Raw genomic sequence first — 24,101 nt, forward strand, 5'->3', positions numbered from 1 at the left:
AAGACTGCAATAATCTATTCACTGAGTTTAAAAATAAATGCTGAAGAATGACATTTCATATATTTAATGAAAGAATCTTCAATAAATATCCATTCATTTTCAAATACAGCAAAAACTTTGTTCATACATTCAGCAGTTTTTTGAAAGTGCATCAAGGTGCTTATTTCATGAATGAATATTTGTTCTGTCTAGGTTATGTAGCCAAAAGGAAATAAATCAAAAGGATCAGACAGAACCACAAAACACACAGTCGAACTGTTTAGCAAAGCTCAGATAATGCACCTGTGGTTGTGTTTCATCCTTTGGAAGTTTCCTCACATAAATTCAAACTCATGACATATGCCAAAGGCCAGAAACTACATTTTCATCTCACTTTCTCACATCAGTCTCTGTTTCATCTCCCAGGCCTTCTCACTAATCCAGTCCTTAGTCCTCCTAACAGCTGAGCGCTCTGCTGAAAGCACCAAACAAAGCCTGGCCAGTTTCAGCCGATTTCTCTCCAGGTAGTTCTGTGTGTCTCTCTGCAGCTGGTCCAAGGCCTGCGGCCGGTTCTCGTCAAGAGACACATCAGTGCTCAGCATGGGGTTGAAGCGGAAGTAGACATCTGGGGCCAGCAGGTCATCTAAAAGGGTGTGAACCCCTTCTGTGTCAGTGGCACTGCAGATCACATTGCTGATTTTGGCCCTCAGGCTCGTGGAGGTGGCAGGTCCCTTCTTAGCACTGTCATAGCGACCTGTGCCGAGGGACAGCACACACTGAAAGTCCTGGTTGGGCCACAGCAAACGGCTTTCATGGACAGCCAGGGCACAGGGATTGTTCAGGATAATTCCACCATCCTAAAAAGACACATCTATAAGTCCAAGGAATAAGCCTTTTGAACAAATCAAACCCACATTAAAACCTTAAGTAAGAATGGCTGGAAGGGGAGTGAGGGTCTGCGTTTTTCCTTTTTCCTGAAGGGAATGAGATTTATTGTATTATTTTATGTTTTTAAATGGCATTTGTGTGCACCCCGACCGTCAGCAGCAGCGCACTGGTTGATAGCTGGAGAGCTAACATAGCACGAGGGAAGCTAGCAGCAAAGCAACAGCAGCCTGGAGGTATTTCACTCCACCAGCATTTATTAGAAGGTTTGCAATAGTTTTTGATTTAACAGCAAACTGTGCTGAAGTGTGTTGATATCACTGAAAAGCACCTACAAGTCAATGATGCCTTCTCTCTCTGGCTATACTGTTGTACTGTACAACACTTGTTTGGAAGCTTCGTTGCACTTACGGTAACATAAGGTCTTGTCACCAACTCCATTAATGCACTTACTTTTTCACACTGAGGACAGTTTATTAATTTAAAACTGGCATTGGTTTGATGCTCTGTATTGGCAGATACATTAAGCCAAGGTGTCTGTATTGAATTGGAAATATAAAGTGCACATTTTAAGGCTTCAAAAGAGGATTTAAAAACAAATGGTTGACGTCCTGGTGGCTACTATATCTTTTACAAAGTATGCATACACTGCATTATCAGTTGACCCCTTTCACAGTCTGTTATAGCTGTTTAAAAGGATTAATGATTAACAGTTACTGTACAAATTTACTGCTGATAAATGAATAGTTATTTGGGCTTTTTTAAGTTACTTTTTCCTGGAAATGAAATGTAAGTTTAGCCTTCATCCCATTAACTTTCTATCCCTTCACAGTCCCTTATCCCCAATTAACACATTTTTCTCCTATTCAAATTTCAGCCAAAACAAAAACGGGTTCTTTATAGCAGAATTTTCATTCATGCATTGAAAACTGTACTTTACAACCTGGTGAATGTCATTTTGTAAGGTGAATTCCTGGAAGTATCCTGGGGCGGCTGACGATGCCCTCACTGCCTGCCACATCTGGTAGCCTGAGCCTCCTGCATAACGGCTGACAGAACCTGGTTTATGGTTATAGTTGCGGAAGACGAAAGCCTTGGGGCTGGTACCCCAGTTTACCACTGTGCTGACTGCAGACACCTGAGCAGATACCAACAAAAGCCTTTGTTAAAGCTGTGCAAGCTTCACTTTTTATCCTGGAATCAAAACGTGGAATCTGACCACAGCGGGGTGCTCTAATACAGCAGCTTTAAAGTCATTATTATCAGTGCCCTTGGATGAGATCAGCAGGTCAGGTATTATGTGAAAATGCAGTGTTCTTACCTTGGGACTGAAGTCATCTCTGGCTGTTTTAATAAGTACTCTCTCACCTAGCTTCTCTCTAATGAGGATGAAAACACAGTGTCTCATTAACTTTTTAAAAATTCACTATGAAGCACTGAAGCACATTCATTACACCTATCCTGTGCAAACCGGAGTATTGACTCCCAAGTCTCAGTATTATAGTAAGAGTGGCTCCAGCCCATCTTTACAGTGCCAACCAGTGGGTTTTGCCGGAACACTTCAGAACCAAATTGACGATACATGTCAGCACACTCCTCTATAGAAAAACGGGCCAAACCCAGCATGAAGGCCAGGACAGCACCTTCAATAAACAGATGCAGAGACAGAAAAGTGAAATCAAGTTATGGATTCAGACAGGCATGCACTTAAGATGTTAGTCTCAATTAACTATGTGTCACCTGTGCTCACTCCACAGATATAGTCAAACATCTGGTGGATCTTTTTGCCTGTTTCATCCTCCAATAGCTTTAATATCTGAAGAGGCACAACACCTCTAAAAATGCAAAGAAAAAAAGAATTAAGACTATTAAACTAGTCATACACAGAGCCAAGGGATACCATTGGATAACATCTTAACCCTTATATACCCTTCAGGTCAAATGTGAACAATTTGTGTTGTGTTCTAAATATTAGTTGATTTTTTTGTTGATTTTTATGATATAGCAGTAACAACAGTGTTGAACTGTTATAACAGTTGTGTATTAAATCACACATATATAAATATATTAAAATTACAGTGTTTGTCTGAGGTAAAACGGGGCATGATATTTTGTGATAACTGATATTTTTCTCCAAAAACAAGTGACGTAAAACCTAAAACCTTTACCTGTTCTCTGAAGGATTTATTAAAAATTAATCATCCATTTGTCACATAAGCTATTTAGGCATTCAAAACTGATCCAAAGTTTAAAATATTGTATAGACCCTTATTATGAGGACATTCTTGGCCCGGGTCAAAACTGACCCAAATCATACTATGAAGGCATGAAATATGAACAGTATATAAGGGTTAAATGAGGCTCTGGGTTTAGGCAAAGCAGATAATTTATTTGTTCGCCAATAGACTGTAAAAAGTGAGACTTTTCTACTTTTCTATTTCATATAATATTAACTTTATTTTTGGGGGGTTTTGCAATATTACTCAGATGAAACAACCAACTTTAACCTGAAAATATTGTTCCTGGCTTTGTGCCTTTCAGTGCTACAAGAGTTTTGTATTTGTACATTGTACAAATATAGTTACCTTGTTCCACCACCATCAATTGAGAGGACTCTAATGCCATGGCCTTTGACTGGATCTGCATATCCAATCAGAGCCAAAGTTTCTCTTAAGGCAGCCTGAAGTTCCTGGTCATGTTTGTAGTTTTGCCTCTGTCTCAGCAATGTGACTGCAGTTTTTTCCTGGAAACAGAATTATGCTTTAAATGTAATGAGGTCAAAACAGTTGTTAAACATTAAACATGTGATTGTTTAATTCTCAACAGACCTTCCAAATTAAAGCTTTACACGAGGGGTAGTGGATCAGGTGTTCATTGAATGCTTCTACGCGGGAAGTAAGAGTTTCTGGAGCAGAGGCCAGTCTCAGACTGCCCATTAACACACGTGTCATTTCATCTGCTTGCTTCCTATTCAAGACAAGCTGACAACATACAACCAGAAATTACAGCCACATAACAGTTTCTTTTTTTATGTATTTTAGCCTCTTATGTAGCACGGTAGGTTTTTATATATGCCATGGCTCCTTACTTAGTTCCTTGGTTAACGAGGCATTAATTGGTCATTAATGAAAATGTTATCTCAACTCACCTTTTTGTTTAATGTTGCTTGTGGGTCAGACATGGCGATTTTGGGGTTGCTTGTCTGCGACAAGGGGCCCAGTTTTCGATAAGCACCCAGCAGGCCTGGAATGGCGCTTGTGGGGTTACAGAAGTAATCCGTGAAAGATGAACTCTTCAGTCTCTCAGGGGTCTTTTGGGATTCAATATCCTCATTCAATCCACTTTGACCCTTGAAATACTGATTGATGTGACTGCATGTTTGGAAATAGTTCTCACCAATTTTTGTTCTATTACAGCTGCTGTGGAAAATGCCTTCAGGTTCTGGGATGATAGATTCTTCTTGCTTCAGTTGTGAACTAGCACTGTGAGTTTGTGAGGTAGATTGTGTTAAAAGGTGTTTCTTGTAAGAGCAATTCTTTTCTATGGGAAAGTGTTCACTCCTATTCTGAGCTTCATTTGTTACTTTGGCACCAAAGTACTTATTAATGTGTCTTGCAAAGTGAAGGTATCCTTCCTCCCAGGTACTGGAGTTACTGTTGGGTTCCAGTGCTGCTTGTTCACTACTCAACTTTACTTGAGACTGTATACCTGCATTTTGCATTTTTCTTCTCTTCTGCCTTCTGTTAGCCTCTCTGGGAGCAGACCCAGTTTCTAAATTCTCCTGTTTTTTAACTTTTGCCAAACCCTGAGAGAACACTGAGTTGATGTGATGAGCAACATAATTGTAGTTCTCACCAAATCTTGTCACCAGAGAGCTGATGTGAAATAATTGCAGTCCAGATGTTTCTTGGATTGAATGACTTGTTACTGAGTTCCCCTCTCTGTCCTCGCATTTCAAAGTCTTTGTTGTGTCTTTACTTTCAGGTATATTTTGCTCTGTGGCTGCTGACTGACTTTTACTAATCCTCTGTGACCTGCAAACACATTCTGGAGAAGAGACAACAACACTAGCATTTCCAGACAGACTTACAACTTCCTTTCTTTTAAAATAAGTGTTAGTGCGTCTGGACAATTGATTAAATGATTGACCAAGACACCCTCCACGCGAACTTAAAAGAAAATTGTTCTGAGCCTCCTCAAAAATCCCAACTGGAGCTTTGGCTTTGAAGGCATCCTTATTAGAAGATGAATAAAAACGCACCGTTTGAGGATGTCTGCCTTCTTTTGTAAAGTCTCTAAGGAAGCGATACGAAGTAGAGCCTGTAACACTACGCTTTACCTTTTTAAAAGCAGCTTTTGTTGCAAGCCTGAAAGTTTGAGGAGGAGACAGCTGTGAATATCTATGTAGGTCAAAGCAGAGTGGTGCTTTAGCCAGGCAATGTCCCTTTCTGAGAAGATTCGCCGTGTACCTAATTTTGCAGTATGATTCCAAAATCCTGTTTACAGAACTTGAACACAAGTTCACGCTCAGGTACCGTCCCATTTTTGACTTGGTCTGCAGCATCATTTGAAGCTTAATTATCTCTCAGCAGTGAGTTAGGCTGCGGCAGTATATTCAACAGGAATCTAGAAAAATCCACAGAAAAGAACATTTGAACAACACCTGAGCCAGTGATGCCACTCTGTGGCCGCAGAAACTACATGCTTACATGCTAAATAAAATATTGGCATGTTGCTCTTCAGTAGATATACATGATCAGGATTTTTGCTAACTATAACCAGAAGGTACAGCTCATGTTAGTTTCATTATTTTTAATTGTAAAGCTAATTATAGGACACTTCAAACCTGATGATACTCGAAGATGAAATATTAATAATAGGGATATTAGATAAAATCTAACCAAGCACAGCTTGTCTGCTCAGAGGACAGGCACATTGTCTCTGCTATAAACAATTCTGATTCTTAATGATAACACTATAGACATCATATTCCACAACAGCCTGGTGCTTTTCTTTCCTCGTGCTATCTCCACAGAAATGTAACATGAAACCTCAGAGCAAAAAAAACAACAAGCCTATAAATAGCTCTGTGTTGGATCTGTACTTCCATATCTGCATTTTACCTGTAATCTCATATCCTTATCAATAATGGTGATGTGATTTATTGCCATGTAAAATGAAGTGCAATAATTAAAATAATCAATAATCAAACAGCAACCTGGGTTAGTCTTCTGCTTAAGTGGGAAAGGTCATGAACCACAGCAGTATTTCAGTTCTGCAACCTTGACAGAAAATGTGTTGAAAGCATACACTAAAGATTTACCTGAAACATAACACCAAGTTTTTCTGTCTTCACAATTCCTCTCCCAGAAGCCTGCTCTCAGAAATCCAGAACAGCACTTTTGACAAACTGTCAGAGTCACTTTTTCTGCTGTGTTTTGACACTTGATTCAATCCTTCCTACACGCAGGACTTTAATCTCATTCGCTGGGCTGGGGGTGTGCACGGGGGCGGGGGGTGAACTAGCTTGGCCAATGTTTAATAAGACACATAGGCTTAAGGTCATGTGTTGTCACTGCTGACAAGCGCGTCTAAAATTAGGGATGGGGTGACAGCTTAAGGTCTCAGTGAACTCATGTTGAGTGCTTTAAACATCACCACACATCTCACACACAAAACAGACAGAGCTGTGACTCATCACCACGCACAGCGCTCTAGTTCTTGGAAGCTGTGCCCAAACCGGAAGGTACATGTGATATGAACAACTGGAAGTCAGCAGTGGTTAATGGATATTATGAAGTGTGCTCATGCTTCAGATTATAGCCTGGATGTATGGTTTAAATATATAGTACCAGGGAATTTTGACTTAGGTAACCAGAGCTGCAAATAAAGTGCAGGAAAGATACTGCAACTTAGATATAGATATATATTAAAATTTAATATACCATGTAATTGCACTATCCTTTAGTTAAAAGAGAGAAAAAGAAGATACTAAATTCTAAGGAGGCTTATTTTCTATAATTTAAATCAACACTGTTACCCCATTGTTTGGTGTTACCCAGCAAAAACAATCAAATATGAGCTTACTGAGTTTATATGACCTTTTGTCACATTCCTTCTACTTTTGCATAGGCAGCAAGTTAACGTTTAGTTACCCTGCGCATAACTAATTTTCCAGCAATTTGTAGCTGCAATTGCTGTGGTATGAAGACACACAAAAAACATAAACATCTATAGCCAGAACTCATGTGACCTTTAACCAGCACGTGCTGTTCTACACTGCAGTGTATTGTTGGTAAAACGTAGAGGCTGATGTGTCATCTCCCCAGCACACAGACATTATATAAGTCACAATAAATAAATAAATAATCAGGGAGGGTCATTAGTTTTTTTTTTTTTTTTTCCATCCAATCAAATCCACTGAACTTGAAATTTCTGCTTGTATTTGTTATTCTATCTATGATCTGATCAATGACTGCTGGACTTAAGCACAATTCCTGATGAACATTTTCCCTCTTGCAGACTTACAGAGACATCTAGTGGCAGATTCTTGACAGTTTGGTTTTTAATTGGCTTTGATTGACCCACTGTGTATGACAGGAAATTGATCATATTCTGCTTCAGTGATTTCAGTCTTATCTATGTACTGTGTATATGATGAATACATTACAGTCCTTTACACAGCACACAGTTCTTTCTCTGTACAGCCATGTTATTTTTCTATTTTTTATTCTGTTTCCAGATCCAGTTTCTCTTTATTTACCTCTTTTTTTTTTCCCCCTTTCTTGAAGGAACATTATGCCAATCTGATAATGTGAACACACACCATGAGGAAATGGTGTTATTGGTCAAAAATAGCTTTAAAAACTCTATTCAATAAAAATTCCTTTAATTTTCTCATGTCAGCTTTACAATGGTTATACAGGATTAGCGACATCATATTTATGTAGTTCTTCTTCATGTATTTACAGTACTTACAGATGCAGCCACCTAATGTTGCCGCATCCAGCCAGACGTCGGCCAGCTGAAGTCCAGCTCCCAGCTGGCCGACGTCCGGCTGTCGTCGGGCTGGAAGTCCCCCTCCTTCTCCTGGGCGTATCTACTTTCCAGCATGAACACACCCCTTTCCCTCAATTGTAGACTGTCACCAAAAGGTGGCGCCTTCTTAACAAAAACGTTGAGTTCTGTGATTCAAAAAAGTTTTGGTGAAGTATCAAGTTTTGAAAACCTAAAATAGATGCCTAAAATTTTTGTCAGTATGACCTTTCACACATTTCCATTGCGAATCACCAAAAGATTCCTTTGTTTCACTTCATCTTTTAACTAAATAAGTAAATAAATACAGTAGATTAAAAAAGAAGCGGTGCTGCGCTGAGCCAACCCGGTCTCACGGCAGTTCGTGCAGTAGTCACGAAATTTAATCTATTGATTCGTGCTCATGAACACGAATTCCCTCTTTTTTCGTGTTACTCGGCACGACTTCTAACCTGCCTGAAATGCAGTGGGATAAAGTTCGTGCCTCTGAGCACGACTTCTAAGCTGCAGTATAGTTTTTTTTTGTTTTTTTTTTTGCCCCCTGTCCCCCTTTTTTCCCCCCTTTTCTTTTGAACTGGAAGCTCAGAAGCTGAATTATGCCTTTAATTGCGATCCTTAAGCGCCACTTTTCCTTTTGACATGAATTTCTCCTCGTTTCATTTAATGTGGGGTGCTGCTTATGGTTGTAACGATGACATTTGTGGGGCTTTTTAGGTCTAAATTTATATTTACGTGTTTATGGTTAGTGCTATATTCGGTGTCCAATTTTTTCTGTGAGTTCCGTGGTCTGAAGCCGTTTTTCCTCTGTGTTAAATCCATGAACCAACGATGAATAAATAAATGAACTACAGTACCCATGACCCCCATCGGCCGTGACCATGGTCACGCGTATTCCCGTTGCTGTCCAGCTAATTGCATTAGTTCACCCGCTTCGGATGTTATCAGGTAATTACTGACTTTATTAGCGGTTTTCAGGCCCGTAGATATGGGCCAGCAAGGGCCGTCTGCACCTCGTAGTCAGTCGAGAAGGTAGTTATCGTTCTAACGGAGGATCACTGACAGAGGGATGAAGGACTACAGAAGAAGGACTACAGAAGCCATGCTCGCTGACTTCCGGCGGATGCTGCAGTGTTCAGGTAAGAGGATTTCAATGGACAGCGTTTATATAGTGATATTATTAAGGCAGTGAGTTCAATAAGCACTTGAAATTAGATTAATGTGGTGTAAGAGAGCGCTGATATCCCAACTCTGAGATGCATTTGTAGAGATTATTGCGGGTTTTGCCGTCTTTGAGACGCTAGCTTAAATTTTCTGTGCAAATGTTAGCGGATATCGTAGGAAAGCGTTCACTATTTAAACAATGTTATGACAGAAATATGAGCTTCTGGACTTACTAGTTAAGTAAAATGATTATTTTCAGCCACAGATTCCAAATAAATATCCTGATGAGCTTCAGTGCATCCATATTCAATATCTGCGAGTACAGTGCTTCGTTTAATCTGCATTGAACTGACCCAGGCTTATCACAATGTAAAATAAAATGATACTGGTCTGAACACAGTTGCTGGATCAGGTGACCCTGAAGCCTCTCTTAGTTATGCTGCTATAGGCCTAGACTGCTGGGGAGGTTCCCGTGATTTCTTTATATTCACTGTAAACAAACCTTATATTAGCAAGTTTCTTATATTCACTATTTAAACAAAGAGCAGTCTGTTTATACTTCAGACTGCTGGCTTACTTGTGGTTCCTATGATACTTAAGAGTAGAATGGGATGCAGAGCCTTCAGCTCTTCTGTGGAAAGAGCCTTGAGGTGACTGTTGTGATTTGGCGCTATACACATAAAACTGAAAGTCTGGCTGCCTTTAATCCTCTGTGACAAACCTGAGGATCCATGAAACCTGCCAGCACCTGACAATGAGCTGAAACTTACAGTGTATTACAGTGTATTACTTACAGTGTATTAGCTTCCAGACTCTGGGAATCCTGTCAGTGAGCAGGGACTGATTCACTGTCCTCAGCTTTAAACAAACCCAGTCTCCATCTCAGGTTTTGACTCAGCCTGCTTTGGAATCACTAATCTAGAAGCATCAGGCTACTTACTTTCAGCACCATAATTTTGTTACTGATTCATTAATATGTTTTACATATTACATACAATATACTACTACATACAATATACATACATACATATTTTACATATTACATACAATATGTTTACATATTTACATACAATATGTTTTACATATTAATGAATCAGTAATTTTTGGCATTTTTGTGGAAGAGGAGGTTCATCTTTAATATTCAGGCTATATCAGCTACCAGTTTATAAACCTGTTTAGTGCTGCAGCAACAATCAAACATTTCCACTTCATACATCATTGTAGTTTGTGTCTTTGCTCTTTCAGAACTGAATTGGAAATCCAAAGGTGCTGGAAAGCTTCTTCTCCAACCCTCAAAGCCAAACTTCACCCATGAGAGCTGACAGCATGCAATCATTTTTGAAGTGACATTCTCATAAATAAAGGTGAGCAATGATACTTAATGTGTACTTTTTGGTTATCATGTTTAAAGGTTTGTCATTGCTCACAGTGGCCTTGTATTCATTAGGCATTTCCAGAATAGTATCCAGCAGTTTCTTGTGAGCTGAGCTGAATCATTTTTCTTTTAATACATGTTTAACATTCACTTGAGTATTACTTGTTGTACATAACTGTGGCTCTGAAACAAAGGCTCTCCTGAAGGAGAAGAAGAGAGCCTTTAGATCAGGAAATAAGGAGGAGCTGAGAGCTGTGCAGAAGGATCACAGAAGGAAAATCAGGGATGGAAAACACACCTACAGAAAGAAGATGGAGGACCAGCTACTGCAGAGCAACACCAGTGGAGTTTGGAGAAGCTTGAACTCAAGTTCAGGCCACAAACCAAGCCCACTCTGAGACTTAGTGTAGAGTGGGTGAACAACTTGGACCACTAGAACTACCAGCATTTTCACACTACTCCTTTTTCTACCAAGCGCCTCCAAATGGCAGTTTACATCTCATTAGGCCACCTTTTGTTATGTACACGGGGCCAGTAGATCGGAATGTGTGTGGGATGGGTGTGGGGGTGGGGATGGGTTACCACTGATGACCCAGGGTCGCCAGGTGTATAAAAAGCCAGGTCACAACACATATTTCACCTTTAATAAGAACAAATTTGTAATTGAGATCCCAGATTTTGAAGAGATGTTTTGTGTTCTCCGTGCTTCAGGTTCACAGCAGATGGAAGGAAACTCAAACAGCCACTAATGTAGCCGTTGTGCTGACTGTAGACTGAGGGATCTCTTCAAATTGTTGTATTCCTCCTCTTCCTCGTCACCCACTGCTTCAGATCTTGCTGTCACCATCAGACTGCAGCAGTTATGTTATTTAGCCATGAAACATGTCGTCACCCTCCCTTGATTTTTTTCAGGCTTTTCAGAAAACACAAAAAACTGAACTGAATGTTGAAAATTTAATTTGGACAAAAATAAAATTTAAAAAATGTCTTTGACCATTTTTTTAGGAGGGTGACGATATATAACCTTGTTCAGCCTGTTTAGGAATGCACTGAGATCAATAACCTAATTTCCAACGCAGATCTGGAGAAACAGCAAAAACCAACGGGACCCTACACAGCCACAGATGCTGCTCCAGAGCTAGAAGTTCTAAACCATAAACACCAACCTGGGAAACTTGCTAAGTGTGACAGGTCCAACATAACCCCAGATACAGCCCAGCCACAGGGTGAACCAAATCTTTCAGATAATGACAACAGAGAACCAAACGCACCTCCCTCCTAAACTCACCAGCCTGCACCAACCTGACATTTCTCCTCCCTGAGTTAAATAGATGAATGGAAGTTAAATGGTTACAAACATAAAAACCACGGGTCCACAGACAGGAGCAGTGAGCTGAAATCAACACAAAGCTACCTGAGAGGCTGTATTGAACTACTATATATAATTTAATCATTTGTCCTGACTGGTTTCACCTCAGATGTTCTTTCTCCTTTTGGTAGATTTCTCCCACCTCTGTTTTGATGCCAAGAAGAAGAAGAAGCTGCTTCAGAGAAGTGGGCTTCATGGTCTCAGTGCACAGCAACATGTGTTTTCACTGCCACAATCAAAACATTGAATAAAATCTATGTATTGTTGTTTGGAAATGTGTCACATTACTACATGCTAAGGTGTGTTATTAAAGAAAAAAATGAGTTCTATTTTTCTGGTTTGATGATATCCGAAGCTTTTGATTCAAAACGTTTATTTTCCACTGGACAAAATATTTACTGTTGCACATTTATTTCTCATAGGGATTTTTTCTTTCCATATTTCAGTCTCTGGTTCTTGAGAGTCATGGCTCTGTCTGGTCTCTGACAGAGATCCTTAAAAATATTATTGGAAAGTACCTATTAATTTTACTTTCAAACAGCTTTATGTGAATGTTATCTTTTCATTTATAATTTTTAATATATTGATCACAGTGTAGTGTACCGTAGAGGCATCCAAAAATAATGAGACTGGGCTGCTTGTGTGTGATTTGGAAGGTTTGTGTCTGTCTGTGACTCTGCAGAGGTTAAAGCTGTGATCCAGTCTCAGTCTCTGACTGAAGGTTGCTGAGACTCTGATTAGATACACAATGTGAAGTTCACAATTCTCTAAACAAATAAAATGGTAATGACAAACATGAACAGCTGTACTTATTTCAGAGACATGAATGTTTACAAACATAATATTTATTTTAAGGATTGGACTTCATAAAGCGCACTGATGTTAGAGTGTGTGTTCATATTTAAATCATTTTGTAGGCTGAAATTGTAACGGTGGACCTGAGATGGTCCAGAGAAAGTAAACACATGTTAATTGGAGTAATATCAACAACAGACTGAGACAGACAGCTGTGAAATGCGCACACAATGACGTCACCTCATTCACTGCTAGCTACACTGCTAGCTACATCGTATCATTCATGATCATCTATGTAAACAACGTTTAAAGAAGCCGCCACAGCTCTGCAGCTGTAACTGTTTCAAATCATATATTTTTGCTCGTTTGAACTCTGAGGATGTTTTTAAAACGGTCTTAAAAGGCTGTTTCTATGGTGGTTGTCACGGACGCCTCAGCAGCTTCTTAGGCTAACCTGGCGCGTCCGGTTCCTGCTGCTAGCTGTCTGCCGCAGGAAGGCTGCGTCCCATTTCAAAGAGCCGCCGCTCCGTCGTAACTGTGGCTCAAACACCACTTTATCCTTTAAGAAAAGGCCTTTTATAGCCACTGATGACACACACACACTAATGCACGTCACTGTCACAGTGTGACTTCACTAAAACCTCTAAAGTATTGTTTATAAAATGGAAAATGAACCGGGCAGGGCTCTGATGATGGAGGCTCTGCAGCTGACGTTTCACAATCCTGATTGACTCGCTGTACATTCCTATAATTAATCAGAGCAGAGTTTAGACTGCACAGTGTGCTGCGCTCACTGTTACTGTGTCAGCTGCTGCCTTCATATATGTTTGCTGCTGAGGTTTGATGAAGCAGGTGGAGGAGAGTCAAAGAAGTAAATATTAATCCACTTATTATGCAATTACTAACCCTAACCCTAGCTCAGCATACAATAACGACTGCCGGTATTATTAGTTTGGGAAGGAGTCATTTTGGTCGCAGTTTTGATTATAAAATAAAAGGGAAAATATAAACAAACAAAAAGCTTAACATTGTGAAGACTTGGAAGAACAATGTGACACTGATGAGAGGATTAGGCTTCCCAGGTCATTCCCAGGCCAAACCGGCTGGTGATCAGAATTATTTTAATTATTTTTTTACCCAGTTTCGCTGGCGGTGCAGCGCTCAGAGCCTGTACGAGGTCCCGGGCTGAACTTCAAGCCCAGCCCGTCCCTCCAGACAATACTCACTGCTCCACTATAATGACCGCTTTACTCTCATCTTTCTATTGTTTTTAATGGACAGTTCCGCTTACAATTACAGTTCAATGATGTGAGGATCCTTGGTACAGTATACAGCGGGCTGTAAATGAATGCGCTTCCACTATTACTGCTCCTCCTGGTGGATCAACAAGACATTACCACCATTTTCCCCAAATGCTGCTTAGGGGCGTTCCCACCAGTGGCCGGAATTCCTACGTCATTAGCGGGGGATCGCGTTTAGGCCAAGGTTCGGCCACGAATCGGCCAAGGACCGGCCAAGGTCGCGTCACGGATCGGCCGGCCATTTTCGGTGGCTGCATCTGTATTAAACACACTTTTTTCTGTACAGGAGAGTCAGGGTATTTTCCTTTCACAGCGTCCTGTGGTGCACTCCTTTCCACGTCCAGTCCACTTTAGGCGGTTCCTGGCAAAGATGTCATAGGATTTGTCCATAAATGGCCTCACAGGTGACCACGTCATAAAACGAGCCAACCAGCCGAGGCCTACTGCGCTATACATCACTGCAAATGCTGGGACTCCGCTGTGAACCTGCCAACACACAGCATGGAGCTGTATATTACAATGCTTAGGATAAACTGCATATTGACAGATTATTTAAAGTCTTGGTTGGCTCGGGCGTTTACCTTGTCTTTCTCATCAATCACGTGCATTTCCTTCATGGCCATCTCATAGGTAATATCCTTGTACTTCATTCCATCATAGTCTGGCAGAGAGATATCAATAAAATGTACTTTCTCAGGCCGGTTTCTCTGCAGAAACTGGAGGAACTGGATCTCTGTCACACATATGGGACAAAGCCCATCATACAGAACCTGGAACAGAGCAGAGAATAGACGTTCACAGCACTGCTGTGCTCAATTCTCTATTTCATTTAAGGTCACAAGAGCAATATTATTAATGGTGAGGAAAATAGATTTTCCAGCTGGAAGAAGTTGAGATGCACTTTACTAACATATTAATATTTACCTAAGGAAGTGTCTGATATTTCATCCCTAATTTTTTTTAAAGTCAGTTAAACTTCAGGGATATCACTCTGTCCACTTAGGAAGCACAAGACAGTTTACGGTGTCTCAGGAGTGTGGAGGAGACACCAGGAGATGGACTGTTACACAACAAGAGCTGGAGGGCTGTAGAAGGACATCAACCCAGCAGCAGGACCGATAACCGCTCCTTTGTGCAAGGAGGAACAGAGCCCCACAGAATGACCTATTTATGCATGTTTCTGATCAGACTATCAGAATCAGACTCCATGAGCATGGTATGACGGCATGATGTCCTTTAGTGAGACTTGTGCTCACAGACCTGCACCTTGCAGCTCAAATGGCATTTGCCACAGAACACCAGGACTGGCAGGTTCATCGCTGAACCCAGTTCTCTTCACAGATGAGTGCAGGTCCACAGTGAACACAGACGTGACAGACGTGACTGAATCTGGATCCCTTACGCAAAGGTTATCACTGACACCCTTCATTTTTTTGAGCAATATATAAAAGGATAGTCAGTAAGAAAAAATTATATATTTTGTCTATGTTCACTTGGTAGGTGTCTGCCTGTCACCTGGTAGGTGTCTGCATATTCTTTTTCTTCTGGCCTCTCTTAAGAGGTTCTGTATATGTCCTCTAGTCTGGGGAGCTCAGCAGTCTTGATGATGCGATGGAGAGCTTTTCTGTTGTACCATACTGAGACACAGTATGTGAGGACGGACTCTTTTCAAGAAAACATCTTAATCTTTATGAGACTGTGTGATCAGGAGTCCAACTTTACATCAACATTCTTGAATTACTTGAATTTAGTCCAGGATAACCTAGAAGAACTAAAATTTTAGTGGCATGTTGTCACAGTGTGTTAGTATGTCATATTTTATTTATGTTTTTACAGTTCTGCCGTTAAATCAAGTAATGCGGAATCATACTTTGCAAGTTTTAAGTATTAACCAGTACTTCAGCCCTAAAAAGGTTTTATACACTTGCAGGTTAGCAGAAAGAAAAAGCCTGTGGAAGAAGCTCACCCTGACACCAGCAGACTCAGAGCTGAAGGTCCGATGCTGATGTTTGCAGAGGACAGATGACGCTCCTAACGCCCGTCTTGAATTTACACAACTGGGCAATCTGGACAAACCCGAAGACAAGCATGTTCTCACCTTTGGAAACATCACCAAATCATCTGAAGTTGCAAAATGACAACTACTCAGCAACGAACCACACGGCGGTTGCAGTAGCTACTACCTGATTTTTTTCCCGAGCTATCGTTTATATTATACAAGCGCTTGAGTAACTCTTAAATAACCTTTTCTTCCCCCTTTTAGAGAATCGACAGTTTGGGTTAATTTTCGCCACCTAGTGGGCTGGAGTGCGAGTACCACCATGTCCTTTCATTTACATATACAAACAAAAATGCTGTGAGTATCTGTTTACATTTCCATCTTCTATATTCCAAATCCAGTCTCTTTAAGAAAGAAAGAAAGAAAATAATAATTCTCTGGGTGAAAATACCTTGTTGATGCCAGAGGTTAGAGGAGAATGGCCCAACTGCTTTGAGCTGATTGGAAAACAACAGTAATTCAAATAACCACTCATTACAACAAAGGTATGCAGAAGAGCATCTGTGAATCTCACCATGTCGAACCTAGAAGCAGACGGGTCACAGCAGCAGAAGACTACACCAGGTGCCACTCCTGTCAGCTAAGAACAGGCAACTGAGGCTGCAGTTTAAACAGGTTAACCAAAATTGAACAGTTGAAGATGTTGCCTGGTCTGATGAGTTTTGATTTCTGGTACAACATTCAGATGGTAACGTCAGAATTTGGTGTAAGTAACATGAAAGCATGGATCCATCCTGCTTTATATCAACAGTTCAGGCTGGTGTTGGTGGTGTAATGATGTGAGGGATATTTTCTTGGCACACATTGGGCCCCTTAGTACCAACTGAACATCATTTAAACACCACAGCCTACCTGAGTATTCCTGCTGTCCATGTCCATGCCTTTAAGACTACAGTGTACCCATCTTCCGATGGCTGCTTCCTGTAGGGTAACATGCTATGTCACAAACCTCAAATGATCTCAATTTGGTTTCTTGAACATAACAAGGACTCAAGTGGCCGCCACAATTACTAGATCTCAATCCTTTGGGATGTGGTGGAATGGGAGATTCCACCATATCACAACTGGCACATCTGCAGCAACTGTGTGGTGCTATAAGTCAATCTCTGAGGAATGTTTCCAGCACCTTGTTGAACCTGTGCCATTAAAAATAAAGGCAATTCTTAAGGCAAAAGGTTGTCCAACCCAGCAAGGTGTAACTAATAAAGTGGCTGGTGAGGCTGGTTTAATTTCCATGAAAATGTAATTCATCATCCCATCATTTGAATTTTATGTTGTTGTATTGCTATTAAAACATCTGGTTTGCTGTCTGAATACCTGATTACTGATTAGGCTAAATTGGAGCATATTATGGCTTGTCAAGACATCTTAAACTTACTGCGATGCTAAAAAAATAAATAAATAAAATAAAATAAAATAAAATCTGACAGCATCTCCCAAAGATACACCAATAACCCATCCCTGATTTATTTGCCAATTTCAGTGCAGAAAGCTTGAACTCTGAATAAAATACTAATTTTGTGAGATGAGTTCTGAGAAGTATATACACATTTAGTTTTAGTCTGCTATACAAAGATGGTCTGTAGATATAAAACACTGTTAGATCTACAGTAGTGTCAGGAATTATTTCAAAACAAGTGTTCAGTTAAATTGAACCCCATTTGTATACAGATAGTCTGTAGCTCATAGGAAGTGCTTATATTTTGGAAAAATTAAATATGTTTCTTAGTCTTGATCTTTTAGCAATGTAAAATCCATGAACCTCTATAATGCACACTTATTTGCAATTTGAGTGGGTCTTTTTTTTTTAATTTTCTAATGTAATTTCTCACAGAACCCTTTTCATAAACTAAAGCTGAATCAGTTTGAACATGTCATAATTTTGCCTTCACATTCAATAACCATATGCCCCAACACTGCTGACATCGAATATGTAGCCAAGACTCAACCAATTTTCAGCATCAGCATGTAAACAGGTGCTTTGTTTGTTTTTCACTAGATAAACAAAATCATTTTGGGGTTAATTCACTTTTAGTTAAGCAAAGCATGCAGACAGACCATAAAATTAAGACCCACCATCCATCCTGCTGTGTTTTAAGCAGTTTCTGTTTTTTCAGTTACTACTGCTGATGGCTGCAGATTCTCCTTCAGGATTTTCTGGTAGAGAGCAGAATTCATGATTCCATCAATTATGTCGAGCCATCCAGGTCCCGAAGCAGCAAAGCAGCCCCAGACCATCACACTACCACCACCATGTTTGTCTGTTGGTATGAAATGCTGTGTCCAGTTACATCAGACGTAACCTTTCAAAAAGTTCAACTTTTGTCAGTTAGACCACAGAATATTTTCCCAAAGGCCTTGGGAATCATCAAGATGTTTTTTTCTTTTTTTTTCAGCAAATGTGAGGCAAGCCTTCGTGCTCTTTTTGGTCAGCAGTGGCTTTTGCCTTAGAATCACTTTTTTCACACCGGGTCAGGGAGATTTGGATGGTTTCTTTCATAAATGAAATCATCATTTTAAAACTGCATTTTCTATTTGCACAGGTTATTTTTGTCTAACATTAAAATATGTTTGATGACCTGAAACATGTAAGTGGGACAGATATGCAAAAAAACTAAACAAAAAAAACTCTAAGAAATCAGGAAGGGGACAGATTCCTGGCACTGCAGATGCCAGCTTTAAAGGTTTCCCAACAGAACATTGCACAGAAGCAAAATAATCAATATTCACTTAATCACTCAGTGGTTAAATGCTACGGCTGATCAGTGTACATCACTGACTATATTTTATTCATTTTGACCACCCCACCCCCAATATGCATGCACACATATTGCCTACACAGAGTTCAAAGGGCCTCAGCAGTAACACACAATGTTTCAACCTATAAAAAGACGGCATGTTTAGAGAGGCAGATTTTGGCAGTTCTGTTTTCTACCTCCTAGAAGCATTTATTACGATCAGTGTCTGGAGCTGGGTTATTGCTATCTTCTGTATGGTCACTCGTATTTATCATGTCAGCACACGTGATGAGATCAAAGGCTTCATAACAGGGTGAACTCTGTCCCCGTGCCACTGTCTGGCACAGGGACAGAGTTCACAGGCTGGGCAATACAGTTTTAAGGATTGAGCAGAGGTGAGGTCTTGTGAAATTTACATAGGATGTAAAATATGTGAATATAACTATTTCTTTGAAACGTTGCAGTTGTTTATTTTCTGTTCACTTATTCTAGCTGTTCCCATTTTCCAGCTGGCGAATTGAACATGCCCCCTGCAGCAGTAACCAATCTAGGCTACACCCCACCAGACGGAGGCTGGGGCTGGGCTGTCGTCTTCGGTGCTTTCATCTCCATAGGATTCTCGTATGCCTTTCCCAAGTCCCTCACCATCTATTTCAAGGAGATTCAGGAATATTTTTCAGTTTCCTACAGTGAGATTGCCTGGGTGTCCTCAGTCATGCTCGCTTCTATGTATGCAGGAGGTTAGTGGCGGTCATACTTCAAGTATTGACAAATGTATTAAAAAAAATTGGCATATTCCCAAGCAGCATATCCCATGACTGGATTTGTCAAGCAAATTTTGTGCCTCAGAACGGTACCAAAAAATGTAAGATATTTCTCTCCTGTGTGCAGGTCCTGTCAGCAGTGTACTAGTGAACCGCTATGGCAGCAGACCTGTGGTTATAGCTGGTGGGGTCCTGGTTTGCACCGCCATGGTTCTTGCTTCTTTTGGCACTAATATTATACACCTGTATCTCTGTGTTGGACTAATTGGAGGTAAATTATGTTTTCTTTTTTCATTAAAAGTTAGACAGGCCAGTCCTACGATGAAATAAACGGCCCTTTAAAATGACTCACTTTCTTAAAGTGCACATGTTAACTTCAGTTTTTTTCTGGTAAGGCTGCTGCTGTCCTTTGTAATGTTTGCTTTATGATACCTGGTTGTAACTGGACTATACTGAAGGAAGCAGTGGTTGTGTTGTATTCAGTGGTTTACTATCAGGATAAGCCCAAGAGGATTGCTTATGTTCCGATATAAAGGTAAATGTTGGTCAATCAGTGCAATGAGTATAATAACAAAGTTATAATCCCCTCTTAAAACTGTGACATTAAAGCAATGTTTAGACTTTGGTCAAACCTTTTCTAAATGTCCTGTTAAATCAGGTGCAATTTGAACATTCACACATGCACATATACAGACCACATGATCATTTTACTAACTGAGAGCAAACACAGCTCTCAGACTTTAAACCTAATCTTTAATCTAGTAGAGCTGGACCAACCACAGAGGTAGCAGTTGTAGATTTTGGGTTTTTTTTTTGGAAATAAATACATCACTGATATGAAATTAATGGCACAGGTAAAAATAAGGGCTGCATCCAACTACTAACAGTTTTGTCATTACTATATATTTTGCAGATTATACTTCTAAGTCATCAATTATATGAATTAAATACAATTTTAAAAAAGATAACAAAAAGTAATTAAATATCTTGACAAACTCTTCACGCTGCTTCTTCTGTCTGACCAACAGCCCAAAATCAAAAGATATTTAATTTATTTTTTTTATTTTTTTTTAAAGCCTGTCATGTCTGGTAGATCTTGCAAGCAGAACTGTGATCTGAATGCGTTGTTGTGCCAAACATATTTGCTATTTCAAGATGAGCTCTATAGGTTCTCAATAGGCTCTTCTTGTTGATGTTTTAACCCTTTATTTTATTTATCTGAGTTATTTTTAACATACAATGTAACAGCCAGAGCTGACAGGCTGGAGAAAAGGAAAATAAAGAAAAGAAAAAGGGAGAGAGAAAGAGAGCAAAAAAAGGAGAATAGAAAGAAAAAAAAGAGGAAAGAGCTTCAATTTATGATCATAAATGACACGGAAAAGGAAAGTAAGTGTGACAGATAAGTTGGTAACAGAAAACAGCATTAGCATTTAGCCTTTTTTTGGACTCTTGATCAGTAGTAGTTAAATCTGCTGCTGATAAAGTGATTATCTAGATGTAATAATCTCAGTGTTTCTAAATCTGTCATGAATTCCAACAGCAAGCAGCTTTACAGGTGTGCAGTTTTCACTTTAGTGTAAATATTCTAAAGGAAATTAATTTATGAACTACCGTGTGTAATTTTATCCCAATTTTTAACAGGTTTTGGTCTCGCCTTTAACTTGCAGCCCTCTCTGACGATCATAGGGACTTACTTCCAGGCGAAAAGGCCACTCGCCAATGGACTCGCTATGACAGGAAGTCCAGTTGTCCTCTCCACTCTGGCTCCTCTCAATCAGTTTCTGTTTGATTCTTTTGGTTGGAGGGGGAGCTTCCTCATCCTGGGATCCATTGTTTTGAACTGCTGTGTAGCTGGTGCTCTGATGAGACCAGTCAACAAAAGCATACAACGCAAGACAAATAATGAAGCATCAAAGTGTAACAGTGAGGCCGCTGAGGAACTTGCTGCTGCTGTAGACACCAGCACCCACTCAGATAACCTTCAGACTGAAGAACATCAAAGTGAGAAGAAGGGTCAGGGTTTTATTCAGAAATTCACAGATGTCTCACTGTTCAGACACAGGGGCTTCCTCATTTATCTAATTGGTAATGTGGTTCTGTTTTTTGGCTTTTTTGCTCCTGTGGTTTTCCTGGCTCCGTATGCCAAACACCAAGGGATTGATGAATATTCAGCAGCTTTCTTGCTCTCTATGTTTGCTCTGGTGGACATGTTCATTAGACCAGCAACTGGCCTCATTGGCAACACCAAGTGGATCAGGCCAAGAATACAGTATTTTTTCAGTTTTGCTGTTTTATACAATGGCATATGTCACCTAATGTGTCCACTGGCATCCGGCTATACAGGTCTAGCTGTATATGCTGTCTTCTTCGGTTTGGCATTTGGGATGCTCTCTGCACTCCTTTTTGAAGTTCTGATGGACCTTGTTGGAGCTCATCGCTTCTCCAGTGCAGTTGGACTTGCCACCATTATTGAGTGCGGACCAGTCCTTCTTGGACCTCCAATTTCAGGTTTGTGTGTGTGTGTGTTTCTTTTTGTGGAGTGTGATTTTGATTATAACCATAAAAAAATCTAGACATCTCTAAAATGAAGTTACTAACAGAGTGTGTGTTTGTGTGTGTCTTCTCTTTCAGGAGCGTTGGTTGATTATTTTGGTGATTACAAATACATGTACTATGCATGTGGTGTGTTTATGCTGGTGTCTGGCATATTTTTCTTCATTATGCATTACTACAACTATAAAAAACTGGATGAGGAGCACAGGCTGACTGCAGCAGCGGAGACTGGGAGTCCTGAAGAGGCAGTACAACTAAAAATGAACCAGGATGACAGAACAGTGACTGAAACAGATGAATGACCCTGCTTGCTGACTACGACTTTATTTCAGTGGATGTATAAAAATGACATTGCACAGGCTTTTTGTGCAGTATGTAAATGTATTTTGTACCTTGGATGAGTTAGTTACTCTTTGCATATTTGCAGATTCCTTTCTGTTTTTTGTAAACGCTCATTTTATGTATGTTATTATTATTACACTATGAGACATATGTAACTCTGATGGCCTTTGTTAATAAATCATCCAGAACTGCCTCTGTTCTTTCCAGTGCAATCATCCTTATGGGTCTATAAACTCACAGGGTTCATTTTGTTTCTTCAGTGAATAAAATTCTTTCGAGGGACTGATATTAAAAAAAAAAAAGTCAAAACCCACAACGCTGAGCCATGCACCCACAGTTTATCAGTTACTTTTTACCACTAGATGGCACCGAACCCTATCATATGAAAACTGGGATCACACGTGTTTTTTTTCCCATTAAACTTCAATTAAACATCAGGCATCCTCATGCCCCAGGCTCAGTTCTTTACAGCATTGCATTCCATAATCTGGGTCATGACCCTCACCCTCATGGGAATGAAGCTATTTTGAATAGTTTACAACATTTGCAACAATAAAAACAAAAGTTAAGTGTCTGTTGCGAAGACTGCAGAGTTTCTGTCTTAAACAACTTCCCCTGCAATCCTTCTCACTCTAAGAGAAGGAAAAAAAATCTTTATGTTCTAGGCTACAGTAAAACACATTTTCAGTGTCATGGGGATCTATAAAAGTTGTTTCACTGCTGCACTACTTCAGTAAAGTCATAAAAATTCAGTATGAAGTTATGGAAATGTTTGAGAATGAACTTTTAAATAAGTATGGTGAACCCTATGTGCATTTAATAAGATTGGATTTGCAGGTGCTGCTGAGGAACTGAAATGCTTAAATACCTATCCTCACGGACATAAAAAGTATTGCACGCACACATTTACGATAGCTGTTGGTCAGACCGTTAGATATGTGAATGTTTTTAAATTTTGTATCTGCAATGAGCATATATATTGGTGTCATACAATCAAGAGACAGGTCAGTGCATCCCCCCCAAAGGTCAACCTCTCTATGCATACACACATTATGATTTCAAATCCTTAGAACCTGTCCTCAAGCACTAATGCGATACAAGATTAATGGGCAAGCCATTCAAAAAAGGACTATGCTGTTATTACAGATCCTTTAATGATCCATCCTCATCGCGTCCCTGTAAGGTACATATTGACTCCCTTTCTGGATGGACAAAAATTGCTCATGTGAGTGAATCAATACTTTAATTTATAACCTAAAGTAACATTATTTGAAAATCATAAACAGTGTAAATCCCTTTCTTGAGGTTGAGTAGACTTCTCTGTGGATTTTATATACAATTAAGATCAGACCCGGTTTGGGTACATATAGCAACAATGGAAGCCTAACTGAATTTACCTAGTACTAGCGGGTTGCTTTGATTCAGTTTTAGTGTTATGTATTTGTTTTAATCGTGGACTCTTTGCATTATGCATTGTGAGGACCTAGAGAGAGGTTTTTCTTTCCTTCATTGGAATTACAAATAAGCCAAACGGGTACAATTAATAATCATCATACATAACCATTATAAATGCAAAGTATCAAAAGCATGTATTTATTGCAGAGTGGTGACTGATCGGTGTGTATATACTGCATTTCCTCTGTGACAGGGTCTCCATTTATCTCAACTGTAGAAGGTAATAGCACTATATCTGAACCAGGCTTGCATCTGTAGCAGGCTTTTCTTTCTAAGTCCCGCTGTTTGAC

The 24,101-nt window shown here is 39.9% G+C and overlaps 3 protein-coding genes across 6 annotated transcripts; 1 reads left to right on the plus strand and 2 right to left on the minus strand.

Moving 5' to 3' along the window:
* Positions 1-125: 125 nt before the first annotated feature.
* On the minus strand, positions 126-6,320 carry LOC115782731 (calcium-independent phospholipase A2-gamma-like). 3 transcript variants are annotated; one of them, XM_030733112.1, is made up of 10 exons: positions 6,188-6,320; positions 5,334-5,490; positions 4,013-4,346; positions 3,693-3,845; positions 3,450-3,607; positions 2,605-2,699; positions 2,336-2,507; positions 2,186-2,243; positions 1,808-2,002; positions 126-836 (listed from the first exon to the last, which is right to left on the minus strand). In XM_030733112.1, exons 2-10 carry the CDS (start codon positions 5,429-5,431, stop codon positions 378-380), a joined length of 1,722 nt encoding a protein of 573 aa, XP_030588972.1. In that variant the 5' UTR covers positions 5,432-5,490; positions 6,188-6,320; the 3' UTR covers positions 126-377. The 3 variants fall into 3 exon arrangements, with proteins under 3 accessions (XP_030588972.1, XP_030588971.1, XP_030588974.1); XM_030733111.1 differs by having other exon boundaries at positions 4,013-5,490; XM_030733114.1 differs by lacking the exons at positions 5,334-5,490; positions 6,188-6,320 and adding an exon at positions 4,720-4,967.
* A 1,388-nt stretch (positions 6,321-7,708) lies between these two features.
* LOC115783673 (uncharacterized protein At5g50100, chloroplastic-like) lies at positions 7,709-16,151 on the minus strand. Its single transcript, XM_030734610.1, has 4 exons — positions 15,867-16,151; positions 14,482-14,670; positions 14,163-14,386; positions 7,709-7,841 (listed from the first exon to the last, which is right to left on the minus strand). Exons 1-3 carry the CDS (start codon positions 16,008-16,010, stop codon positions 14,192-14,194), a joined length of 528 nt encoding a protein of 175 aa, XP_030590470.1. The 5' UTR covers positions 16,011-16,151; the 3' UTR covers positions 7,709-7,841; positions 14,163-14,191.
* Positions 16,152-19,039: 2,888 nt separating this feature from the next.
* LOC115783220 (monocarboxylate transporter 2-like) lies at positions 19,040-22,474 on the plus strand. Of its 2 annotated transcripts, none has more exons than XM_030733944.1 (5): positions 19,040-19,092; positions 19,207-19,437; positions 19,589-19,732; positions 21,103-21,969; positions 22,093-22,474. In XM_030733944.1, exons 2-5 carry the CDS (start codon positions 19,221-19,223, stop codon positions 22,314-22,316), a joined length of 1,452 nt encoding a protein of 483 aa, XP_030589804.1. In that variant the 5' UTR covers positions 19,040-19,092; positions 19,207-19,220; the 3' UTR covers positions 22,317-22,474. The 2 variants fall into 2 exon arrangements, with proteins under 2 accessions (XP_030589804.1, XP_030589805.1); XM_030733945.1 differs by having other exon boundaries at positions 19,045-19,092; positions 19,190-19,437.
* Positions 22,475-24,101: the final 1,627 nt, after the last annotated feature.

This window comes from Archocentrus centrarchus, chromosome 7 (assembly GCF_007364275.1).
Source record: "Archocentrus centrarchus isolate MPI-CPG fArcCen1 chromosome 7, fArcCen1, whole genome shotgun sequence".
In the NCBI taxonomy this organism is placed as follows: domain Eukaryota; kingdom Metazoa; phylum Chordata; class Actinopteri; order Cichliformes; family Cichlidae; genus Archocentrus; species Archocentrus centrarchus.

What these genes read in the sequence shown, in the direction of transcription:
- LOC115783673 (XM_030734610.1), bottom strand. Translation starts at nt 16,010, where the DNA reads ATGTTTCCAAAGGTGAGAACATGCTTGTCTTCGGGTTTGTCCAGATTG. An exon ending in CTGAGTCTGCTGGTGTCAGG is followed by an intron (nt 14,671 to 15,866) that starts GTGAGCTTCTTC and finishes GCTCTGTTCCAG; the next exon opens with GTTCTGTATGATGGGCTTTG. An exon ending in TGATTGATGAGAAAGACAAG is followed by an intron (nt 14,387 to 14,481) that starts GTAAACGCCCGA and finishes GTGTGTTGGCAG; the next exon opens with GTTCACAGCGGAGTCCCAGC.
- LOC115783220 (XM_030733944.1), top strand. Translation starts at nt 19,221, where the DNA reads ATGCCCCCTGCAGCAGTAACCAATCTAGGCTACACCCCACCAGACGGA. An exon ending in CGCTTCTATGTATGCAGGAG is followed by an intron (nt 19,438 to 19,588) that starts GTTAGTGGCGGT and finishes TCCTGTGTGCAG; the next exon opens with GTCCTGTCAGCAGTGTACTA. An exon ending in CTGTGTTGGACTAATTGGAG is followed by an intron (nt 19,733 to 21,102) that starts GTAAATTATGTT and finishes AATTTTTAACAG; the next exon opens with GTTTTGGTCTCGCCTTTAAC.
- LOC115782731 (XM_030733111.1), bottom strand. Translation starts at nt 5,431, where the DNA reads ATGATGCTGCAGACCAAGTCAAAAATGGGACGGTACCTGAGCGTGAAC. An exon ending in GTAAAGCTTTAATTTGGAAG is followed by an intron (nt 3,608 to 3,692) that starts GTCTGTTGAGAA and finishes TTCTGTTTCCAG; the next exon opens with GAAAAAACTGCAGTCACATT. An exon ending in GAGATGACTTCAGTCCCAAG is followed by an intron (nt 2,003 to 2,185) that starts GTAAGAACACTG and finishes GTATCTGCTCAG; the next exon opens with GTGTCTGCAGTCAGCACAGT.